The sequence below is a fragment of the Balaenoptera borealis genome (genome assembly GCF_965194805.1).
Source record: "Balaenoptera borealis genome assembly, chromosome: 11".
Classification (NCBI taxonomy): domain Eukaryota; kingdom Metazoa; phylum Chordata; class Mammalia; order Artiodactyla; family Balaenopteridae; genus Balaenoptera; species Balaenoptera borealis.
The window spans coordinates 64,746,910-64,772,410 of record NC_138868.1 but is presented as its reverse complement, the minus strand read 5'-3'; the positions used below and the strand labels follow the sequence as shown (position 1 = coordinate 64,772,410).

At 40.8% G+C, this 25,501-nt stretch overlaps 3 protein-coding genes across 28 annotated transcripts in view; all 3 read right to left on the bottom strand.

Annotated features, from left to right (window-relative positions):
• Window positions 1-8,001, bottom strand: part of LOC309605123 (protein tyrosine phosphatase type IVA 1-like) — a 109,789-nt gene extending 101,788 nt beyond the window's left edge. For all 25 annotated transcript variants that reach the window (XR_014231232.1, XR_014231233.1, XR_014231234.1 and 22 more), the window contains exon 1: window positions 7,333-8,001. Coding sequence is in view for 20 of the 25 variants with exons in the window: in XM_082340532.1 (XP_082196658.1) it covers window positions 7,333-7,759 (427 nt within the window). In the remaining 5 variants the exon portion in view is untranslated. The remainder of the gene's footprint in view (window positions 1-7,332) is intronic.
• On the bottom strand, window positions 7,334-8,438 carry LOC309605132 (uncharacterized protein). 2 transcript variants are annotated; one of them, XR_014231241.1, is made up of 2 exons: window positions 8,008-8,433; window positions 7,334-7,440 (listed from the first exon to the last, which is right to left on the bottom strand). XR_014231241.1 is itself a non-coding variant. In XM_082340544.1 (2 exons), exon 1 carries the CDS (start codon window positions 8,254-8,256, stop codon window positions 8,125-8,127), a length of 132 nt encoding a protein of 43 aa, XP_082196670.1. In that variant the 5' UTR covers window positions 8,257-8,438; the 3' UTR covers window positions 7,373-7,440; window positions 8,122-8,124. The 2 variants fall into 2 exon arrangements, 1 of the variants encoding a protein (XP_082196670.1); XM_082340544.1 differs by having other exon boundaries at window positions 7,373-7,440; window positions 8,122-8,438.
• Window positions 8,439-13,555: 5,117 nt separating this feature from the next.
• Window positions 13,556-25,501, bottom strand: part of CCDC81 (coiled-coil domain containing 81) — a 46,027-nt gene continuing 34,081 nt past the window's right edge. The window contains exons 15-16 of the mRNA XM_082340459.1: window positions 19,518-19,643; window positions 13,556-17,186 (exon numbers count right to left, since the gene is read on the bottom strand). Of these exons, the coding sequence (XP_082196585.1) occupies window positions 17,045-17,186; window positions 19,518-19,643 (268 nt within the window). The 3' untranslated portion in view covers window positions 13,556-17,044. The remainder of the gene's footprint in view (window positions 17,187-19,517; window positions 19,644-25,501) is intronic.

Below are 25,501 nucleotides of genomic sequence, written 5' to 3'. Positions count from 1 at the left end.
GGCGGGCGCGAGCCGCGGCTATCACCGCGGATCCCACAGCAACAGGGGCGCAGAGGAAAAAAAGGAGAGACTCCCGCACAGAGGCTCGGCGCCGAGCAGCGCTCACCAGCCCGAGAGGCTTGTCTGCTCACCCGCCGGGGCAGGCGGGGCTGGGAGCTGAGGCTCAGCTTCAGTCGGATCGCAGGGAGAGGACTGGGGTTGGTGGAGTGAACACAGCCTGAAGGGGTTAGCGCACCACAGCTGGCTGGGAGGGAGACTGGGAAAAAGTCTGCAGCTGCCGAAGAGGCCAGAGACTTTTTCTTGCCTCTTTGTTTCCTGGTGCGCGAGGAGAGGGGATTCAGAGCGCCGCCTAAACGAACTCCAGAGACTGGCGCGAGCCGCGGCGATCAGCGCGGACCCCAGAGACGGGCGTGAGACGCTGGGGCTGCTGCTGCCGCCTCCAAAAATCCTGTATGCGAGCACAGGTCACTCTCTACACCGCCCCTCCCGAGAGCCTGTGCAGCCTGCCACTGCCAGGGTCCCGTGATCCAGGGACAACTTCCCCGGGAGAACGTACGGCACACCTCAGGCTGCTGCAACGTCACGCCGGCCTCTGACGCCGCAGGCTCGCCCCGCCTCCTCTGTACCCCTCCCTCCCCGCGGCCTGGGTGAGCCAGAGCCCCCGAAGCAGCTGCTCCTTTAACCCTGTCCTGTCTGGGTGGGGAATAGACGCCCTCAGGCGACCTACATGCAGAGGCGGGTCCAAATCCAAAGCTGAACCCCAGGAGCTGTACGAACAGAGAAGAGAAAGGGAAATCTCTCCCAGCAGCCTCAAAAGCAGCAGATTAAAGCTCCACAAACAACTTGATGTGCCTGCATCTGTTGAATACCTGAATAGACAACGAATCATCCCAAATTCAGGAGGTGGACTTTGGGAGCAGGATATATTAATTTTTCCCCTGTTCCTTTTTTTGTGAGTGTATATGTATATGCTTCTGGGTGAGATTTTGTCTGTATAGCTTTGCTTTATAATAGCTTTATTTTACTTCACTATATTATAGCCTCTTTCTTTCTTTCTTTCTATTTTTTCTCCCTTTTACTCTGAGCCGTGTGGACGAAAGGCTCTTGGTGCTCCAACCAGGCATCAGGGCCGTACCTCTGAGGTGGGAGAGCCAACTTCAGGACACTGGTCCACAAGAGACCTCCCAGCTCCACGTAATACCAAACGGCAAAAATCTCTCAGAGATCTCCATCTCAACATCAAGACCCAGCATCACTCAATGACCAGCAAGCTACAGTGCTGAACACCCTATGCCAAACAACTAGCAAGACAGGAACACAGCCCCATCCATTAGCAGAGAGGCTGCCTAAAATCATAATAAGGCCACAGACACCCCAAAATACACCACCAGACGTGGACGTGCCCACCAGAAAGACAAGATCCAGCCTCATCCACCAGAACTCAGGCACTAGTTCCCTCCACCAGGAAGCCTACACAACCCACTGAACCAACCTTAGCCACTGGGGACAGATACCAAAAACAACAGGAACTACGAACCTGCAGCCTGTGAAAAGGAGACCCCAAACACAGTAAGATAAGCAAAATGAGACGACAGAAAAACACACAGCAGATGAAGGAGCAGGGTCAAAACACACCAGACTTAACAAATGAAGAGGAAATAGGTAGTCTACCTGAAAAAGAATTCAGAATAATGATAGTAAGGATGATCCAAAATCTGGGAAATAGAATAGACAAAATGCAAGAAACATTTAACAAGGACGTAGAAGAACTAAAGAGGAACCAAGCAACGATGAAAAACACAATAAATGAAATTAAAAATACTCTAGATGGGATCAATAGCAGAATAACTGAGGCAGAAGAAAGGATAAGTGACCTGGAAGATAAAATGGTGGAAATAACTACTGCAGAGCAGGATAAAGAAAAAAGAATGAAAAGAACTGAGGACAGTCTCAGAGACCTCTGGGACAACATTAAACGCACCAACATTCAAATTATAGGGGTCCCAGAAGAAGAAGAGAAAAAGAAAGGGACTGAGAAAATATTTGAAGAGATTATAGTTGAAAACTTCCCTAATATGGGAAAGGAAATAGTTAATCAAGTCCTGGAAGCACAGAGAGTCCCATACAGGATAAACCCAAGGAGAAACACGCCAAGACACATATTAATCAAACTGTCAAAAATTAAATATAAGGAAAACATATTAAAAGCAGCAAGGGAAAAACAACACATAACACACAAGGGAATCCCCATAAGGTTAACATCTGATCTTTCAGCAGAAACTCTGCAAGCCAGAAGGGAGTGGCAGGATATACTTAAAGTGATGAAGGAGAAAAACCTACAACCTAAAACTACCCAGCAAGGATCTCATTCAGATGTGATGGAGAAATTAAAACCTTTACAGACAAGCAAAAGCTGAGAGAGTTCAGCACCACCAAACCAGTTTTACAACAAATGCTAAAGGAACTTCTCTAGGCAAGAAACACAAGAGAAGGAAAACACCTACAATAACAAACCCAAAACATTTAAGAAAATGGGAATAGGAACATACGTATCGATAATTACCTTGAATGTAAATGGATTAAATGCTACCACCAAAAGACACAGGCTGGCTGAATGGATACAAAAACAAGACCCATATATATGCTGTCTACAAGAGACCCACTTCAGACCTAGAGACACATACAGACTGAAAGTGAGGGGATGGAAAAAGATATTCCATGCAAATGGAAATCAAAAGAAAGCTGGAGTAGCAATTCTCATATCAGACAAAATAGACTTTCAAATAAAGACTATTACAAGAGACAAAGAAGGACACTATATAATGATCAAGGGATCGATCCAAGAGGAAGGTATAACAATTGTAAATATTTATGCACCCAACATAGGAGCACCTCAATACATAAGGCAAATACTAACAGCCATAAAAGGGGAAATCGACAGCAACACAATCATAGTAGGGGACTTTAACACCCCACTTTCACCAATGGACAGATCATCCAAAATGAAAATAAATAAGGAAACACAAGCTTTAAATGATACATTAAACAAGATGGACTTAATTGATATTTATAGGACATTCCACCCAAAAACAACAGAATACACATTTTTCTCAAGTGCTCATGGAACATTCTCCAGGATAGATCATATCTTGGGTCACAAATCAAGCCTTGGTAAATTTAAGAAAATTGAAATCGTATCAAGTATCTTTTCCGACCACAACGCTATGAGACTAGATATCAATTACAGGAAAAGACCTGTAAAAAATACAAACACATGGAGGCTACACAATACACTACTTAATAACGAAGTGATCACTGAAGAAATCAAAGGGGAAATCAAAAAATACCTAGAAACAAATGACAATGGAGATACGACGACCCAAAACCTATGGGACGCAGCAAAAGCAGTGCTAAGAGGGAAGTTTATAGCAATACAAGCGTACCTCAAGAAACAGGAAACATCTCGAATAAACAACCTAAACTTGCACCTAAAGCAATTAGAGAAAGAAGAACAAAAAAACCCCAAAGCCAGCAGAAGGAAAGAAATCATAAAGATTAGGTCAGAAATAAATGAAAAAGAAATGAAGGAAACAATAGCAAAAATCAATGAAACTAAAAGCTGGTTCTTTGAGAAGATAAACAAAATTGATAAACCATTAGCCAGACTCATCAAGAGAAAAAGGGAAAAGACTCAAATCAATAGAATTAGAAATGAAAAAGGAGAAGTAAGCACTGACACTGCAGAAATACAAAAGATCATGAGAGATTACTACAAGCAACTCTATGCCAATAAAATGGACAACCTGGAAGAAATGGACAGATTCTTAGAAATGCACAAACTGCTGAGACTGAACCAGGAAGAAATAGAAAATATGAACAGACCAATCACAAGCACTGAAATTGAAACTGTGATTAAAAACCTTCCAACAAACAAAAGCCCAGGACCAGATGGCTTCACAGGCAAATTCTATCAAGCATTTAGAGAAGAGCTAACACCTATCCTTCTCAAACTCTTCCAAAATATTGCAGAGGGAGGAACACTCCCAAACTCATTCTACGAGGCCACCATCACCCTGATACCAAAACCAGACAAAGATGTCACAAAGAAAGAAAACTACAGGCCAATATCACCGATGAACATAGATGCAAAAATCTTCAACAAAATACTCGCAAACAGAATCCAACAGCACATTTAAAGGATCATACACCATGATCAAGTGGGGTTTGTCCCAGGAATGCAAGGATTCTTCAACATACGCAAATCAATCAATGTGATACACCATATTAACAAATTGAAGGAGAAAAACCATATGATCATCTCAATAGATGCAGAGAAAGCTTTCGACAAAATTCAACACCCATTTATGATAAAAGCCCTGCAGAAAGTAGGCATAGAGGGAACTTTCCTCAACATAATAAAGGCCATATATGACAAACCCACAGCCAACATTGTCCTCAATGGTGAAAAACTGAAACCATTTCCACTAAGATCAGGAACAAGACAAGGTTGCCCACTCTCACCACTATTATTCAACATAGTTTTGGAAGTGTTAGCCACAGCAATCAGAGAAGACAAAGAAATAAAAGGAATCCAAATTGGAAAAGAAGAAGTAAAACTGTCACTGTTTGCAGATGACATGATACTATACATAGAGAATCCTAAAGATGCTATCAGAAAGCTACTAGAGCTAATCAATGAATTTGGTAAAGTAGCAGGATACAAAATTAATGCACAGAAATCTCTTGCATTCCTATACACTAATGATGAACAATCTGAAAGAGAAATTAAGGAAACACTCCCATTTACCATTGCAACAAAAAGAATAAAATACCTAGGAATAAACCTACCTACGGAGACAAAAGACTTGTATGCAGAAAACTATAAGACACTGATGAAAGAAATTAAAGATGATACCAACAGATGGAGTGATATACCATGTTCTTGGATTGGAAGAATCAACATTGTGAAAATGACTCTACTACCCAAAGCAATCTACAGATTCAATGCAATCCCTATCAAACTACCACTGGCATTTTTCACAGAAGTAGAACAAAAAATTTCACAATTTGTATGGAAACACAAAAGACCCCGAATAGCCAAAGCAATCTTGAGAACGAAAAATGGAGCTGGGGGAATCAGGCTCCCTGACTTCAGACTACACTACAAAGCTTCAGTAATCAAGACAGTTTGGTACTGGCACAAAAACAGAAATATAGATCAATGGAACAGGATAGAAAGCCCAGAGATAAACGCACACACATATGGTCACCTTATCTTTGATAAAGGAGGCAAGCATATACAGTGGAGAAAAGACAGCCTCTTCAATAAGTGGTGCTGGGAAAATTGGACAGGTACATGTAAAAGTATGAAATTAGAACACTCCCTGACACCATGCACAAAAATAAACTCAAAATGGATTAAAGACCTAAGTGTAAGGCCAGACACTATCAAACTCTTAGAGGAAAACATAGGCAGAACACTCTATGACATACATCACAGCAAGATTCTTTTTGACCCAGCTCCCAGAGAAATGGAAATAAGAACACAAATAAACAAATGGGACCTAATGAAACTTAAAAGCTTTTGCACAGCAAAGGAAACCATAAACAAGACCAAAAGACAACCCTCAGAATGGGAGAAAATATTTGCAAATGAAGCAACTGACAAAGGATTAATCTCCAAGATTTACAAGCAGCTCATGCAGCTCAATAACAAAAAAACGAACAACCCAATCCAAAAATGGGCAGAAGACCTAAATAGACATTTCTCCAAAGAAGATATACAGATGGCCTACAGACACATGAAAGAATGCTCAACATCATTAATCATTAGAGAAATGCAAATCAAAACTACAATGAGATATCATCTCACACCGGTCAGAATGGCCATCATCAAAAAATCTAGAAACAATAAATGCTGGAGAGGGTGTGGAGGAAAGGGAACTCTCTTGCACTATTGGTGGGAATGTAAATTGATACAGCCACTATGGAGAACAGTATGGAGGTTCCTTAAAAAACTACAAATAGAACTACCATACGACCCAGCAATCCCACTACTGAGCATATACCCTGAGAAAACCATAGGTCAAAAAGAGTCATGTACCAAAATGTTCATTGCAGCTCTATTTACAATAGCCAGGACATGGAAGCAACCTAAATGTCCATCGACAGATGAATGGATAAAGAAGATGTGGCACATATATACAATGGAATATTACTCAGCCATAAAAAGAAATGAAATGGAGGTATTTGTAATGAGGTGGATGGAGTTAGAGTCTGTCATACAGAGTGAAGTAAGTCAGAAAGAGAAAAACAAATACAGTATGCTAACACATATATACAGAATCTAAGGAAAAAAAAAAAAAAAAAGGCCATGAAGAACCTAGTGGCAAGACGGGAATAAAGACACACACCTACTAGAGAATGGACTTGAGGATATGGGGAGGGGGTGGGGTGAGATGTGACAGGGTAAGAGAGTGTCATGGACATATATACACTACCAAATGTAAAATAGATAGCTAGTGGGAAGCAGCCGCATAGCACAGGGAGATCAGCTCAGTGCTTTGTGACCACCTAGAGGGGTGGGATGGGGAGGGTGGGAGGGAGGGAGATGCAAGAGGGAAGAGAAATGGGAACATATTGTATATGTATAACTGATTCACTTTGTTATAAAGCAGAAGCTAACACACCATTGTAAGGCAATTATACTTCAATAAAGATGTTTAAAAAAAAAATTGAGTAAGGTAGGTAAGAAGACTTAAAATAAATATATTACAATAATCATAAAAAAAAAAAAAGAATTCAACAAAATCACTTGTTACACAAACCTGATGTATACTGGTACACGTGTGGGGTGGTAAACATAAAGGAGCAAATAACCATATAGGTCTTACTTGCAATGTTTGAGATGACTGGAGGAATAAACCACATATGGTTTACAGTGCTGTTCCTAATTCCTAGGATTTTAATTCTGTATGATACTAAAAATATACAAGTACTGTGCTGAGTATTTTGGCACCTAATCTCTCAATTTCTTATATATTGTTTCTGGCATGGGGATAGTAGTAAGCCAAACAGAGAGGCTGCAATTCTGTCAAGCTTGTGGCTTTTCAGTATTCCTATGGAAGCTTCGTTAGACTTGTCATTCATTAAGCCTATTATGTTGGCTAATATGTACGATAAATTAAGTCCTGCCTCAAGTTTGACTTCCAAGGCAACAGCATGAGGCAGCCAAGTTTTATTGAATGCAACAGTTGTTTCTATGACCACTAGAGTCTTTGAAGCGCAGCCGCACTTTAGAACGGTATTTCTCCAAATACAAAAGTTGCTTACCGTTAAAAGCTCCACGCCGCTTTTGTCTTATAAACTGTACTGCATCTTCATTTTTCATTCCACCTTCAATTAGTGCCAGGGCAACAAGCACTGGAGTTCTCCCAAGACCTGCAACACAGTGAACAGCAATGCAACAACCAGGTTCTTCATGAAATTTAATGTTTAAAAGACTTAACCAGTCATCAACAATCTGGTTAGAGGGTGATGAACCATCATCAAAGGGCCAATCCAGAACCTGGATACCTTCTTTCTCCACAAGAGCAGTGTCATAAGTTGCTTCACATACTCTTACTGTTGTGGTAACTCCGTATTTCTTAAGGTCCTCTATAAATTTGTTTAAGGTTGCACTGGTTGGATTGTGTGTAATAAGAAATCTCATGTTCCTGTATGTGACCTCCACAGGGGCTGGGCCGTTCAGTGGAGCCATGTTAATTTAGTTTTAAAACAAAACAAAACAAAACAACTCGATACGGTTACGAAAAAAAAAAATTAAATTTTTGAATTCAGAAATGATGTAAAGAAACTGAAATCTACTCCAATATGCCCCACTCGAAATTCTCAATGCTCTGGATATGCAATTGGGAGTAACAGGAAATGAAATGAACCTCCTAACAAGAAGCCATCCTTCAGTTCAGTAATACTGAGTCAATGGAAAGAAAGAGCACAGAGGTTTACCCCATCCAGGTCGTAATTCTTGTAAAATGCTCTGATGATATCAATCCCACACTTCTGTGTCCAGGATGACCGCACCTATGGGGGCTTCCTGGTGGAGTAGCAATGAATATCTACAGTTCACTTGTCCTCATAAAGGTCGTGCTGTGCCTGGCAGTACTCTCCGGGGCCCTTCAGATACTCCATAAATGCGTGACCAAGAACACCACAGGAAGGAGTTAGCTTACTCATTAAAGACTGTGGCCTAATCATACAGCCGGTTCCGTGGCACAGGCGGCGGTGGCGTCGGCTGCTAAGAAGGGAGCTGTAGTGATCGTCGCGGAGCGGCGGCTGCGACGGAGCTCCGAGCTCTAGCGAGCGCCCGCCTCGGGAGAGCCAATCCGCGCGCGCCGAAGCTCTCTTGCGTCACAAGCCCAGCCTTTTATAGCCGGCGTGACGTGCGTCCTCTTCGCCAATCGCGGCGGGGCGGGCCAAGAACCTGAGAGCGAGGGCGTGGGGCCCGCCCCTCGCAGACGTCACCACGGCCGCCGCGGGGAGTGAGGTGGTTGGCGTAGGGAGAAGGGCTGCGGCTTGAGCCTTCTCGTCTCCCCGCCTCCTGCTGGGGAGGAAAGAGTCTGAGGACGTACTTGAGGATGGGAATGGTGGGGGGACAAAGCCTGGAAGAGGCTGAAGAGAGACGGAGGGGAGCCAAAACGGGCGGGAAAGGGAAGGTAGTGGAAGAATCCCGCCCATTGACTCTGCTATGTCTTCCTCCACCGGCTTCGTGTTTTAGACGTGTCATATTGCTAGGCTTTTTTTCAATTCGGTCTGACCAACTTTGTCTTTACTGAAGAACTTCGTCCATTTACATTATTTTATTACATTATATTGTGTTATTATTTTATATTACAATGTTATTGCTATCTCTGCATCTGTTTTTGCTCATATTTTGTGCTAGTTGACCTATGTCTATATTTCTTTTTTTATCTTTTGATTTTTTTTGGATTAAGATTTTTCCTCCCCTAAATCCAAATTTTCCTTCCACTGTTTTGGAAATTTGTAATTGTGGTTAAAACTTCTTAGCAGTTATTATGGTTTAGACACTGTTCTAAATCTAAATAGGTTTACATAATTTCATTTGATACAACAACCCTATGAATTAGATACTAGTATTATTTCCATTGTTCTGATGAAAAAAACTTTTAAACCCTGGGCACAGAAAAGTTATTTGCCCAAGGTCACATGGCTAGTGATTGGCAGGGCTGAGATTGGAATTCTGGAATTCTGGATCTAGAGTCTCTCTCTAATATGTATGTCTTATTATATACCTTATTTCTATACTTTCAGTACTTAAATGGCTTAGAAAAATTCAAACATTCAAAATCTTTTCCCGGGACTTCCCTGGTGGTCCAGTGGTTAAGAATCCACCTCCCAACGCAGAGGACATGGGTTCAATCCCTGGTCGGGGAACTAAGATCCCACGTGCCGTGGGGCAACTAAGCCTGCGCACTCTAGAGCCCACGCACCGCAACTACTGAGCCCACGTGCTGTGGAGCCCATGCACCAGAACTAGAGAGTCCCACATGCCACAACTACTGAGCCTACGTGCTCTAGGGCAGCTCGCCACAACTAGAGAGAAGCCTACATGCCTCAATGAAGAGCCCACATGCCACAACGAAGATCCCGCATGCTGCAACTAAGACCCAACGCAGCCAAATAAATTTTTTTAAAAATCTTTTCCCACCTCTTGAAGGAACTCAACATGCTTTAACTATTAATGTTGTCAAGTATTTTTTAACCCCACAAATTACACTGTTTATAAAAATCAGTGTTTGTTTAAATTTGCCCAATATGTCAGCAATTTCTTTGCTCACTATTTCTTCTTGCATCTCAACTCTTTCTTCTAAGATTATTCTCCCTTATCTAAGAGCATCTTTTGGAGGTTCCTTTAGTTCCTATTACATGATCAACTTTGATATTTTATATAATCTTGAAAATATGCATTCTCTCACTGTTGAAAAATACATTTTATTGTTGGTAGACTTTTTTGCTTTTTCTTTTCTTTTAATAAACTTTTTTTTCTGAAATTCTTTTATTTTGCTTTCATTTCTAATAGTTCCACTGAGTACACAGTTCTACATTGACATTTATTTTCTCAGCCCTTTGAAGATATTCCTTGTCTTCAGATTTCCTTTCTAACAGCTTTAGAATTTTCTAAAATGTCTAGGCTTTGTTTCCTGGCCTATACTTGGCCCATAACAATAAAGCCCTATTTCTTCCTTTTTTCCTCTTCCTTCCTTCTATGCTCTTCTTTCTTCCATCCTTCATTTCTTCTTTAATAACTCAGTCCACTACATGGAGGGGAGCAACGTAGTTGTCTGTGCAGTAGGTGCGGATACAGAAGATACTGGAGTTGGGGGAGAGGGTGAGGAGGACATTCAAGCAAGGGGCGGGGGTGGTAGTTGCAGCCTAGTACCAGCTGTCAGAGCCCAAGCAGGGTGCAGAGGACACGTACATAGAGGGACAGCAGTGGTGATCAGAGATTACATAAGGGTTTAATCCAGTAAGATTACATAAGAGTTTATCCAGTAATACATTGAGAATAATGGGAATCAGGCACCTCACTGTCAGACAGGAGTTACAAATATGGAAAGGGAAAAAATGTACAATTAGTTGTAGGAGTTTGGGTTGGAATTGGTTGTATCTCTGTGAAGTCATCATTTCAATATATAGATATAGAAATATAGATGAGTATGAGTGTGTGTGTGTGTGTGTGTGTAAATTCCTCAGCTTTATCTACAGAGAGCAGAGAGGGCCTGAAGCAATGACAACCCAATAGCAAAGATGAGAACAATAGCACTCAGATCATGGTTTGTTAATACCATTCTCCATTAAAAAAGTCTCCTTGGGCACAAGAGGGAAAAGATATGGGGATATATGTATATGTATAACTGATTCACTTTGTTATAAAGCAGAAACTAACACACCATTGTAAAGCAATTATACTCCAATAAAGATGTGAAAAAAAAAAAAATCTCCTTGGGGAAATGGCTGATTCCAGAGGTAGGGCAGAAAAAAATATGAGTAGCCTGGAACATCTTAATATGACAAAGTTATGGAAGTGTTCAAAAAACGATAGAAATATGACAAAAGGACATAGACCAAAAAGAGCACAGACCAAAGGAGGCTAAAGAAACCTGACAACTAAATGAAATACGGTATCCTAGATGGGATCTTGGAACAGCAAAAGGACATTAGGGTAAAACAAGTGAAACCTGAATAAAGTGTGAAGTTTAATTAATGGTAAACTACCAATGTTGATTCCTTAGTTATGAAAGATGTATCATAGAAACAGATGTTAACAATGGGGGAAACTGGGTGAGGAGTGCACAAGGAACTCTCTAAAACCATTCTAAGTTTTTTTTTTAATTATTTAAAACAAAACAAAAAATATAGAAGCCAGCTTAAAGAGCTCCCACTGATCACGATTTTTATATCAATGATAGGACTGGATTATTAGTCATTGAATAAGTAAGTAAATAAATAATAAGTCTATACTGCTATAAATAAATAAATAGGGAGAAGAAGACACTTTGCCTTATAGTAGAATGCCAGCTAATAAAGTAGCAGCAATGGTGAAATTAGAAAAGTCTATATTTAGCAATCATCATCATAATTATGCATTTAGTAAAGAAACATCAATAGATGCTAAAACTAGTGGATGAAACTCGATGAGGAATGGGATATTACTTTCAAAATACCTACCATGAAATGCCAATTAGTTACAAAAGAAAAAAAACAACTTGATAGTGGTAAACCTGGCAAGCATCACTTAATCAAATGATCAAAGTTATCGTGACCAGTAATGGGACAGACTGAACTGCGTACCACCTGATATAATGGAGTGCAAGGAACCTAGCATCACATCTGTGATATTCCTGAAAAAAAAAATACATTACTGGAATTTTATCATGATGGAAAATCATACGTCCAAATGGAAGGACTGAAATCTTCAAAAGTGTCAGCCATGAAAGTCAAGTAAAGGCTGAGGACTGTTCCACATTGAAGGAGATTAGAAAATAATATCAGCTAAATGTTACACATGATCATAGATTGGATCTTTTTGCTTAAAAGGACATTACTGGGACAACTGGCAAAATTTTAATTGAGTTTTTGGATTGTATGGTAAATGAGTGTTAATTTTCTGATTTGGGTGGTTATATTGTGGTTTTATGGGAGAATATCCTTATTTGTAAGGCATTATGCTCTAAAGTATTCAGAAGTGATAGGGCATATGTCAGCAACTTGCTCTTACTTAGTTCTGCGGATGGGGGGGGTGATATTTTTACCATTCTTTTATCTTCCCTGTAAGTTTGAAATTATTTCAAAAATAAAAATTTATCTCTAGCATTAATTTAAAAGGCTTTGATCATAGGTAATTGGCTGATGCTTGCTTCTCTGAATTCCCACTTTGTGTTTGCCTCTAGAGACTTCTTTTGCAGCTTTACATTTTTTTAAGATTTTAAAAATATCTTAGCTAGCATTGTTAGGTATTTTGTAGATTCTTCCCCCCAAAATTTCAGGATATGGCAGACTGGCAGTTGTCCACTACCATCCATTTCCCTCATATTTAGTACCAGCATTCCCTGAGTATTTCACTACACACACGGCCACCAAGCTAGAGACTTCATTCCCCAAGCTCCCTTGCAGCATGGTGTGGCCATGTGATTAAATTTTGGCCAATGGGACATGGACAGAAATAATGGTACCACTTCCAGGTTATACTACTTTAAAAAAAAAAAAAAAAAAGCACACTTGCTCCCCTGCCCTCTTCTTCCTACTTGCTAGTTAGGAGATGATACCTGGAGCAGTTGCCTTGACCCAGTGGTGGAAACCACAGGAGAAGCTAGTAGAGCCACCCTACTGTCTGGGTCTATGTACTTCTAGACTGTTTCTTGAGAGAAAAAGGCACTTCTGTCTTGGTTAAGCTACTAGTATTTGATCTCTGTTAAAGTGCTATCCTAACTAATAAAATATAAATGAAAGGACTGAGGTACCACCTGATTTGGGGAAAAGGGGAAATGAAGAAAAATAAAGACTCAAAACCAAAATAAAATGCTTCTGGTGCTGGCCAAGATGGAGTAAGGGCACTACAGCATTTCTCTTCAACTGATGTAACTGAACAGATTATAAAAAGCAACTACCTGAGGACTCTGAAAAGGAAACACTCGCAGGGGGATTGTATAAATAAATCAAAACCTGAAGAATGACTGGCATAGTGACGAATTTACTGGTGAATTTATTCCTCTTCTGGTTTGACCTGAGGGCAACCTAAGATCCAGAACGACACAGAAAGCCTAAACTCAAGAGAAACCCCCTCTTGCTAGCCAGAGAAGCAGGAAAAGGGTTCCGTATGAGGTAGAGTATAGAGGGAAAGCCCTTTTTTCCCTTTTCTCCCCCTCCCTGGTATGCCCCAAGACCAACTGCAGTCACAAAGCTGCACAGTGGCAGCAGGAATAGCAGTGGTGGTGGCATTCAAGCACCATATTTTCCATCAGATTCTCAGGACCCTGAGAGGTCCTGTCTTCCTGGCCAGAGGAAGCAGGGAAAGGGAACCCCTGGTCAGATGAGTGTGGGAGGAATCTCTGTTATTTGTTTCTGTCTTGTCATCCACTAGCTCCCCTTTGAGAGAGTGAAGGGAGCTAAAACTCCAAGAAAAACTCTGGCTTTAAAGCCAGACGACTGGGAGTAAGAGACTGGAGAATGTGAAAGGAATTCCAGAGAGGAGAAAGCTGGAGAAAGAGATCCCCTAATTCTGTGTACGAATCACTACAAGTCTCGGGTTTACTCCCAAGCGGCACACATGAAAAACAGATCCAAAGAAACACAGACTTTGAGAATTGAACTGACATCACAACTACTACCCACAGAAGGTGAGATAGCACTTGCATCCTGAACGTCAAGATTTTGCTTGCTCTAAATAAATACTTAATAAATAAATAAATAAAAGATCAACATTCTCCAGCAGATTTTAACAAGGTGGGGCAAATAGTTACCTTAGTTTCTTGGGGTACCTCAGAACAAGACGGTCTGGTTACGAAAAGATCGGGCCTAAACATTCCTCAATCCCCTGGTCGAATAGCATTATAATACTATCTTAACCACTAATGAATTCCAGCAAACTATGAAGTACTGTGAGAGAGAAGAATTAGGTTAAAACTGTGTTTATCAAACTGAAAATTATCTATTTACACTAGTAGATTGTTAAATCAATTTTGTTCAGTCTAATCAGAAATTATTTTATGAAATAAAATAGAAATTATCCAAATGCATTGCTGATGGGTAAATATAACCCTGTAAAACTTTTGTCTCAATTACACGTGTGGGCATAGGTCCTGTGTTTCAGTATGAAATGTATTTCCTTTACTGAGTCTTACTCAAAAAGTTTTGAAAACTACTGGAGTATGTGCTTTCTAACAGCCATTCCAATTCTCATCTCACTATTTTTATGAAGAATCAAAAAGGAAGGCAAAAGTGGACATAGTTCTCTAGAACTGAAAGGGCATTTTCAAAAGCAAAAAGTCCTTCACTTTGCTCACTTTTGATAACTTGAGCTTGTTATAACATTGAAGGAAAGCCATCTAGAGCAGGAGTTCTTAACCTGTGGTCCAGGTGATCTAGGAAAACAGTAATTACATGCAAAATATTGTATATGAAAATGTGCATACTTTTAGGAAAGAGTCCATATTTTCCATCAGATTCTCAAAAGAGTCCATGACTGTCCAAAACATTAAAAACCACTGAAACTGGGAATCCTTTGATACATTAACCTGGTCTGGCAGTGCCGTAGTTCCAGAAACGACAGAGCTTGCTGATAGTAATTCAAAGTGATTTAGAAAAAGACATTCTAATTTGAGTCTGGCCTCATAACAAGTTTGAGCTAAAACAATATTAGCAGTTAAGATCAGTGAAAAAGATATCAAATTAGGAAGACTTGCTCAAAAAAAAAAAAAAAAAAGACTGCATTCTTTATTGTATGAAATCAACTGTTTTAATGAAAGACTGTAATAAAATTTGATTCTTAAAATGGTTGAATGATTTTTTAAAATTAGGTTTTATAACCTAACTCACATAACCATGTCTCCATCTTAGCGTTAATAGACAGGAGCACAGGGCTTTTTTTTTTTTTTTTTTTCTGGCTGCACGGCATGTGGGAATCTTAGTTCCACAACCAGGGATCGAACCCAGGCCCTCTGCAGTGGAAGCATGGCGTCTTAACCACTGGACCGCTGGGGAAGTCCGAGCACAGGGCCTTGACATCTGTTGCCACGACCCCTTGTCACTCTTCACCTAGCTATTTCCTATTTCTCCGTAAAAACTCAGCTTAGGCCTCATCTTTTCCAAAAGCTTTCCCTGTCAGGCTAACCTGACTGCAAGGACTCCACCTTACTCTTCCATAGCAAGAAATGCAAAGCACTATCAGGTATCTACCTTGTTACAGGGAGATTTTCTAGTCACATCTCCCCTCTGCACCACATGGTGAATGCTCTGAAGGCAGGCAGGGACTGATGAGGTCTTAATCTCCAGGTCACTAGCTTGGTGCCTGGCACACAGTAAGAGTCAGTACTGCTACCCATGGTAATAAATTATAAGGTCAGTTCCTACGGTAAAAATGTCTATGAAGTTAGATCTTTTCACCACCTAAACATATCAAAATTGCCTAAAGTCTTTTTTTTCTTTGACAAGGCAGTCTATATTTTTAAAAAATATTCATACAATACTATTTTAGTGATTTATTATATATTAGAGACAGAGAAATACTCCAAGGATGTAGCAGGGATGAATTTCAAGCAAGTCAAGCAGTCCTGAGGAAAGGCTATTGTTTTAAATATTGCTTGGTGGGGATGGGACCTGCATGGAGGGATCTTCTGAGGAAATGGAAGGAAGTAGTAATGTAGGGAGTGGTGGGGGAAGGTTCCAGACAATTCCAGTCACCAGAGAGCATACTTGTTTCCATAGAAAAAGATAACATTAGCAACAAAATTTGCCCAATATCAACTTGAGTAGACTACTTTCCCCTTAACCATTCAGGGCTCAAAACATTCCTATTTTGTACCTGGACTAGGGCAAAACAATGTCTCGATGTGGCAGGCAGAAAGCAAAGTGTCTAAGGGACTTTCTGCCCAGCTTTTATATCTCGGAAATCTAGACATCACTCTGCTTTGTTAATTGTTGCACCTGAGGTGGTAGGACAGGGCAAGGAGAGGAAAGACAAAGGGTGAAGGCAAATGAAGCAAGTTGTGGTTGAGAACACATATACCTAAACTGAAAATCAGTCCCTCAACAGGAAGCTATTCCTCTTCCACCGCACATACAGCTTAAGAATGGATGCCAGGGAAGCAATGAGAGAAGAAGATGGACCCTGGTAAGGCAGCCAGACTCCCCTCACAGGACACAACAAACCTACAATCGATCGTGGTGCAGAAATGCCTGGATGGCGGAATGGTTGGCCGGAAGATCACCAAGGGAAAAATATTCCCTGAGGTCCCAACAAGTCCCGGGTGTGTTATCAGCTAGAAAATTCAAGAAGCATTGCACTGGCCACTGGAGGCAAATGGCCTAACCTACCTTTGGGAGGGTCAAACATCCCCAGCCCCAGAAAAATCGAGGAAAATCGAGGAAAAAGTCACCACTATGAATCGTTATGCCCAAACACGTAGAAAGTATTTATTACGACACTTCATTATAGGTGAGGAAAAGATGAAATTTCTTAGACAAAGTCACAGAGGCAGTGGCAGGGCTGGGTCAGCAATACCCCCTCAACCAGAATGAAGCTGGGTGCGACTCCCAGCCCTGACTGCGGCAGGGTTGTCTGGGGCGGGATGGGAGGAGGACAGGTGGGGAGAACCTGTCCATAGGAATTCCCTCTACCCCTGAAAGCACCAAAATGGCACAATAATTTTTTTTTCCTCTAAAGTACAAATATGTAGTTTCACCATCACCCCTGCACGTTTAAAAAAGAAAAACTTTCTCTAGGAAAGGCAGGCCCAGACGTTGGGTTTTATACAAACAGCTGCGAGCCGTGCATGTACTTGTTCAGGGGCCACAGGTTGCTCTTGCCCACGTTGGAGGGTCGCCTCTGGCACTGCTTGCAGCGCCGATACTTCTCACACTGGTCCAGGAGGAAGAGCTTGCTGGAGGCCCTGTGGAGAGGCAGAAAAAGGGGTCATTCGCTGGCGTCCCCGAGTCCTTAGTGGGTGCCTGGCCTGGAAGCCGGTGCAATGGAAGGAATACAAAAGAAAAGTCACACCTGGTCCCTGCCCTCCAGGAGCTTACAGCCCACCTGTGATTTCCCGCCTGCAGTCTCTCCCCTCCACACTGCTACCTGCTGCTCGCCCCAGGCAGGGCATCTCCTGCTTCTCCTCCTTCCCTAGTGAATAAAAGGCTCTGCATGGTGCCTTCACAACAGTCTGAGCCCAGCCCTCTCCCCACACCCACCTAAACCCTCAGAGAACACAGGACTTGCCCAAGGTCACTCAGTCAGCGTGAATGGGATGGTGACTCCAAAGCCTCAGTATTTGCGGCTTTGTCCCATGGATGCGCCTTTACCTGTCAGGCTTCCCCGGGAGACAGCATTTGAGAGGGAGATCAAACCATTAAGCTGCTGGTTAAGTTAACACCCCAGCAGACAATGAAGCGTAGACTTCAATGGAAAGTCCCAGGGGGGCCAGAGGCCTCTGGAGAGTTTAGGGCAGGAGAGGAAGTGAAGACGTAGAAAAAGAGGACGAAAGCAGCTAGAAGCAGAGATGAAGGGATGACAGTGACTGGTTTTCCACTTCAACAGTTTTTCCTGATTGTGCAGGATGTGCACAGTCCCTGATGTGTTCCCCTACGTTGTCAAAATTTCTACACGGTGGGGTTCTGTAAAAAGGAGCATCGATGACAGCCTTCAAAGGAAAAAGGACAATCTTGGGAGACTGGGATTGACATATATACACTAGTATGTATAATATAGATAACTAATAAGAATTTGCTGTATAAAGAAAATAAAAATAAAATAAACTTCTAAAAAGAAAGAAAGAAAAAGGACAATCTTGGCTGTAGGCAGGGGAAGACCTACCTGGCTTGCCTTGGCGATGGGACTGAGTATCATGAACTAACTGCATACATGTGAACCTTGTTTTTGCTTCTGCTTTGTTTTCTTTTTAACGCCAATCAATTCCTCCTTCCTACGTGCTGTCCACTTGAGTCCCTGCCCACAACTTGGCCTAGGTCTTCAGGTGAGAGGTCTGCTCTGCCGTGTCCGTGGAGCACCTGGGCTATCCTGCCACTCAAGGTTATGTCATGTCTCCTCTACCCTTTATCACCATGTTAGCCAAGCCTTCTTCCAAAATCCAACTAAAATCTCCCTGACACTAATCTCATTGCCTTCTACCTGCTTTCCCACAACACTGAGAAAATGGCTTGAAACACCCAATTCCCCTTTCCCTTCCTCTTCCCTAGGCCAAACAACCTCACTTCTCCTTTGGAACTTATTTTCCACATCACCTGTCATACTTTCATTGTCACAAAATAGGGTTCTACCCATTAGAAAGAGAGGTGAGAAATGCCTTAAAATTTAAAAGGAAAAGGAGAGTTTCAGATCAAGATCCACTATAACAATTTTTTTATGATAAAAATTCATTGATAATTGGCAATTTAAATATTATTTTGGTATATTCAGGTTTTAATAACATTTGATTGCATAGACTTTGTTTCTTCAAGTTTTCAACATTCTATGAAATCATACCTTCCATTTGTAAAGTATTTTAATTTTTTAAAGTGTAATAATTTTCCAACTCTTTATTTGATCCCCCAAACTCCTGTGTTAGCCAAGCCAGGCAAATGTTTACTTTCCCCATCTTAGAAATAAGAAAAGTAAGGCACAAAGATTAGCTGCCTCTCCAAAGTTAGTGTTAATTCTCCAAAACATCTGGATTCCCCAACTCTAGATTGTAAATAGATAGCTGGGGAAAGTGAGCATGGATATAATACATGTCAGGAAGACGTTCTTGGTTGGGCATCTCACTTTTCCAATTGCCAATCTTACCCACAACCCCTTGACTCTGCTCTTACGAGACCATCCCATAAGCCTCAGATGTGTTCAGACAGAAACACTTTCTTCCTATTTCCAACTAATTATCTCCAAAGAGAATTCCCACCCTCCTCCCCCCACACCCCCAGGCCTCCCTAGCCTCCACAAAGCGAAAATAAAGCTACTACACAGAGGCAAAGATTAGGGCAGAGATGGCAAATATATAACGTGCAACACAGCATTCTCCATCCCATGTCCACAACAGACATTTCTAACATATCATAGCAGTATTTCCCACTGAACCCAGAATTCTTCTCTCACAAAGGTCTCTAGGCAGCCACCCCTAATAAACTGAAGCTGACACTTAAAACCTATCTGCCATCCCAGGATTAGAGGAAACTAACAAGATGCAGAGGGGATTTTCTCTGCGAACAAAACTTCAGGTGCAATCAGGTACTACCGCTCGAAAGCCTTCTCCTCCAGGTCCCGCTGCTTCTTCATGACAGCACTCCTTTCCCAGTCATCCTGTAAGTTTTGGTAGATTCTGCTCACTCGCTCAAGCTCAGCATTTCTGTCTGCCAAGTGCCTAGAGAGAACAGAAGAGTCTGAGATTCCATTCATTAATACCGGGAAGGGCATGCACCAACCTTAGGAGCCCCATTCCTTTCATGCTAAGTTAAACAGAAAAGCTTCTGGTTTTGTTCACCACTCTTTGAAATAGACTAAGGGGCATGAACACTGTAAAAACATAGTGAAACTCCTAGCAAATAATTTGTGGGTCTAGGACCTTTCATCTTCAATCCTGGTTTAAATTAGCAGGATTAAAACCTTTTTCCAATTAACACATTCAGCCTTTAAAGCCATCAATTTCCTTTGAGGCTAATTTAACTGATCTGAAGATTCATCTCGAATGGATTTGCTACACTTTGCTTCCTTCCTTTTAGTCCAGCCTCTCAGCTGTCAGTAGTCCATCCACCAGTTCTGCCAGATGTTTTACAAGACAAAGTAGACAGGCATATGAATGAATGGTTAGAAAGGGGGAAAGAAACAGAAATGACTAAGCAAAAGAAAATGAAATCGAGAAAATATCTAACATTGTGAAGAAGGGTAAAAAAAAAAAAAGTGTTTGGTGAAGGTCACATCATCAAAGGCATGACTGCAGTATAATAATCTCTCTTCAAGCACAGTGTTCCAGCATTCCCAATGTTAAGTGTTTCTATTACTGGTCTCTAAACATGTAGTCACTGCTGTGTGAATCACCTTAAACCTGGTTCAATATAAATGTGTCTACTTCTTGCCAAACTGAAACTCTTACAGTCAGTTCTCATTAAATTCTGCAAGGGACTTCACTAAATGTGACCCTTGATTTAGCCTGCCTACTCTGAAGGGTCTTGTGTTACAGGTACCAACCGCCACTAGGTGTCAGGACCCGCCGATAAAATACTGTAATGTGCTCTGTGCTGGTTCACTTATTCTAAAATAGCGTGGCCCCATTATCCTCTAACAAGCGTTGATTCAATAGTTATTGTGCGGTCATTATAAAGATTAAGTAGGATAATATACAGAAAGCGCCAATGCCTATCACAAAATGGGAGTTCAATGACAGAATGGTACCTATTATATATATATTTTCATAACCTTTTTTATCTTTTCACGGTTTTTTAAAATTGTAGTTAAAAAAAAAAACAAAACGCATAGGGGCTTCCCTGGTGGTGCAGTGGTTAAGAATTGCCTGCCAATGCAGGGGACACAGGTTCGAGCCCTGGTCCAGGAAGATCCCACGTGCCGCGGAGCAACTAAGCCCGTGCGCCACAACTACTGAGCCTACGTTCTAGAGCCTGTGAACCAAAACTACTGAGCCCGCGTGCCACAACTACTGAAGCCCGTGCTCTGCAACAAGAGAAGCCACCGCAATGAGAAGCCCACACGCCGCAATGAAGAGCCGCCCCCGCTCACCGCAACTAGAGAAAGCCCGCGCGCAGCAACAAAGACCCAACGCAGCCAAAAGTAAATTAATTAATTAAATTAAAAGAAAAAAAAACCGCATAACATAATATTGACTATCTTACCCATTTCTAAACATGCAGATATATAGTGTTAACTATATTCCCACTGTTGTGCAATCAATATCTAGAACTCTTTTCACCTTGCAAAACTGAAATTCTAAACCCATTAAACAACTCCCTATTTCTCCCTCCCCCAACCCCTGTCAGCTACCATTCTACTTTGTTTCCATGAATTAGACTACCCTAATTACCTTATATAAACAGAGTCATACAGTATTTGTCTTCTTTTTGTGGCAGGCTTATTTCACTTAACATAATGTCCTCAAGGTTCATCCACGTGGTAGCATGTGTCAGAACTTTCTTTCTTTTTCAGGCTGACTAATATTCTATTGTATGTGTATACTGCATTTTGTTTATCCTTTCATCTGTGGTTGGACATTTGAGTTGCTGCTATTTCTTAGCTATCATGAATTATGCTGCTATGAACATAAGTGTGCAAATACCTCTGAAAGATCATGCTTTCAAATCTTTTGGATATATACCCAGAAGTGGAATTATTGAATCACATGGTAATTTCACTTTTAATTTTTTGAGGAACTACCACTGTTTTCCATAGTGGTTATACCAATTTACATTCCCACCAACAGCATACAGGGTTCCTATTTCTCCACATCCTTTCCAATGCTTACTATTTTCTGTTGTTGTTTTTTTTTTATAATAGCCATCCTAACACATGTGAGGTAGTCTCCCTCTCTCTCTCCCTTTCCCTCCCTCTCTCTCTCTCTTTCCTTGCCAGTTCTAGTTTCCTTTATCTTTCCTCTTTACATCATATATATTCACATCTTAATGGTTTTATCTAATACTGAATAGACAATTTTCTTCCTTCCTCATCTTTTGAATGGTCTAAAAGAAGTACTTGTTAAATGTTTCATGGTGTATGTGGTGTAAGAAAAATATATAATTGTTCTTGTTTTGGACATTTCACAAGGACAATTAAACCACAGATATTATAATCCAAGATAAATGATAACACATTTTATCTTTGCATTTACGAAATCTTATTACACTATTCTGCAAATGTATAAATGTTTTCTTTTCAGAAAAAAACATAGAAAAAAAAGATAGCCATCTTATCCATGTATGTCACACTGATATATATATCCTAAATAGTGAAAGACATTTTCTTACATCTACATAGGTGTTTTGCAGGGGAAAACATGAACAATTTGCTGACTGCTTACTCCATTCGGACTTCCATAGAGTTGGCATTCCAGCATTCTATATTATTAGAATTAAATTATTAAATTGTGTAATATAAAACACAGCCGTATTTTAAATCTCACATTCCTACCTTGCCACCTTTATTCACTGGAGTAGAGAATCCCTGTGTCGAAGGTTCACATAAGTAAATATTCAATAAAACACGGAATACCTCTTATCTTGGAGAGGCACACATAGAGTTAAATGTTGAATGACCTCTAGTTCCAACAGGGTCACCCCCACACTCTCACAGAGCATGGAAACCATTTGTAAAAGAGCAGCTACCTCCTTGTGGTTTTGATTTGTATTTCCCCAGTGATTACTGATGTTGAGCATCCTTTCATATGCTTTTTGGCCATTGTTATACAATTCTTTAAAGGATAGGTTAAAAGTCAGTTTACTTTAAATGCCTAGAAAGTAAGAACATGAAGTAAGATTAGAGGGGAAGCAACTAGGATTCTCCCAAGACTGCTGGTGGAAGCAAATTGCTGTACCTTTTTAGAAAGCAAAGTGTCAGTATCTGGTAGTATTTAAAATGTGCCATACACTTGATCCAGCAACCCCACTTTTAGGTATTTATCCAGTAGAAACAAAACAACCAGTATAAGGAAAAAATAAGAAAAATGCTTAATGCAGAATTGTTGTAATAGCAAAATACCTGGAAACAAAGTGAATGTTCATCAAGGGTGCAAAAGTTAAACTATATAATCCATATTATAGATAGTATGCTGTTATTAAAGAAAAATGAATTTCATATATAGGTACTGACCTAAATACAAATTCATGACACATTATTAGGTTAAAGAAAGGTTGGGTTGCAGAGTAATATGTAAGATCTCATGGGCCTCATTTTCATTTACAAAAATGGAAGGAAAAATATATGTGTGTGTATTGTTTGAATATATTTATAAAGAACAGGAAAAAATGTAGGAGGCTAAACTTAACACTGACTACTTGGTAGGGGAGATTATTAGCCTTTTTTTTTTTTAATCTCTCCACTAACTGACTTAATGAGCATGAATTGTTATATTTTTTTAAACAAAAGCAGAAAAGTTTAAAGAAAAAAAAGTAAAACAAGTAAAAATACTTCAGCAGGCCTGTTTGGATCACACAGACTAAGTCATTCCCTCTGAAAGAAAGTGACCTTCTAGTTGCCACAGGAAGATCTAAGATCACATCTTGAGATGGACCAAGGATGGGGAAGTTGGAAAAGAAAAGAGAAGAGAATACGGAATAATCAGTAAAGGATATAGAAACAAAAGACAAGGATCTAATCCATATAAAAACGGGGGTTTACAACCAGAACTCCAACAAAAGAGATAACCAGATAACAGCCATAGTTTGTATTTGATCAGAACTCTGAAGTTTCCAGAAATGCTCTCACATACATAATCTCATTTAATCGTCATAGTGAGGATAGGCAGGGCGGGTGTGACATCCTTATTTTTTCATATGAGGAAAAGAGAGCTCAAAGACCCCATGTGTGATATGGTCCAGGTCACACAGTCTGGAAGTGACAGAGTTTAAACCCTCCTAACTCCATGTTCAGGAGAACAGCCAGAGAAGCTAAGGAGCAGAGGAGGAAACTGCAATGATCTCCGCAACACATGCAAAGGGTCCCAGATCTGGCTGTGGCAGCATGAACGGAAAGGCAGAGCCACTGGGGGGCAAGGGGCAGCTGTTTGCTATGAAACAAGCTCCTTACAAGAACTTCTTCATTTGACCCTTAACCACCTTGGAGGTAGATATTAGTGTTCTCCCTAATAACTGATAAGGAAACCAATGCCCTCAGGGGGCTGTAACCTGCCCAATCCCACACAACTAGTAAAATGGCAGAACCGCATATCAATCAATCAGAATGGAGACCGGAAGTGGTCTTGGAGACCCCAGGTATTCATCCATTCGGTGAAAGGTCGTGGAGAGGAGGGATGGGGGATCCCAGGGAGGGGCAGGAGCAGCCTGGGCAGCAGGTGCACCTGTGGGGCTTGGGGCAACAGCTGTTAATCAAGAAGTATGGAAATACTTCAGTATTTTAGCAAACAGTACAGACATACAAGTATACGTTGCCCTGGGCTGATGCAAGACTCAGTCCCACATCTGATTTGACTCCAAAAGCCATGCTTTAAACTACTCTCACCTCTCTACCCCAATCCAACCCCACCCTTATCACAATACCCTCCCACCTTCACCCAATTATTCTACTCATATATTCCTGTCTGAACCTACTTGCTATAGAACATAACAGATCTTTGCACCATCCCACTGACCATTTATAAAATTTATAAAATTTTAATATAATAACTTTTTTTCTTTTTATAAGTACAACTGCCTTTTTAAAAGAGGAGATTCCTTTGAAGAGAAGCCCTCTTGGAACTCCTGAGAACTTTGATCAAGTATCTGAAAATTGCTGAACATCTACAAAGAAGAAACTGTAGTTCTCTGTGGCAATCAGGGGGTGAAAGAGGGAGAGTAGGAAACATGGGAAATGGGAAGACAAAAGTAGCCAAGGAGATGTTACAAGGCTGAGGGCTGGTCAGGATCTTAAAAAATTCCCCATTTGTGGGGTAACCAATGGGTACTTTAAAACAGCGGGTGTCTGATGTTTGAATTTAAAGGTATTGTGCATTGATATGGCATAAAGTCCTCCTCTGCCTACCCTGACACCTTCAGCACCCCTGCGCCAGCAAACATCAGCACAGCTTACTACATGCGCGGTTCTCTGAAGAAGGGGTTTAGTGGAGGTTGAGAAAGGGCCTCAAAGTTTCATGTTTGTGTCCACTTGAGCAGGACAGCACATTTGTGGCTCACATTGTATTTCCAGTGGCCAGTGCTGGGGTGGACAACTCTTTTCAGACATTGTCCTGTAAAGGGAAAGAAAACTATGGAAAGGTAACTAGAGGGAGAAGTGGGATGGAGAGAGTTTGTTTGTAACTTATGGTTAGCAAAGGGGAAAGGGGGTGGGGGAGGGATAAATTAGGAGTTTGGGATTAGCAGATACAAACTGCTATAAATAAAATAGATAAACAACAAGAGAACTATATTCAACATCTTATAATAAACCATAATGGAAAAGAATATGAAAGAAGATAACACATTTGGAATTAATTATTGTTTATCTTACATTATGTATGTGTATAAATATGTTTATATACACATGAATACATAATATTCTTTTAAA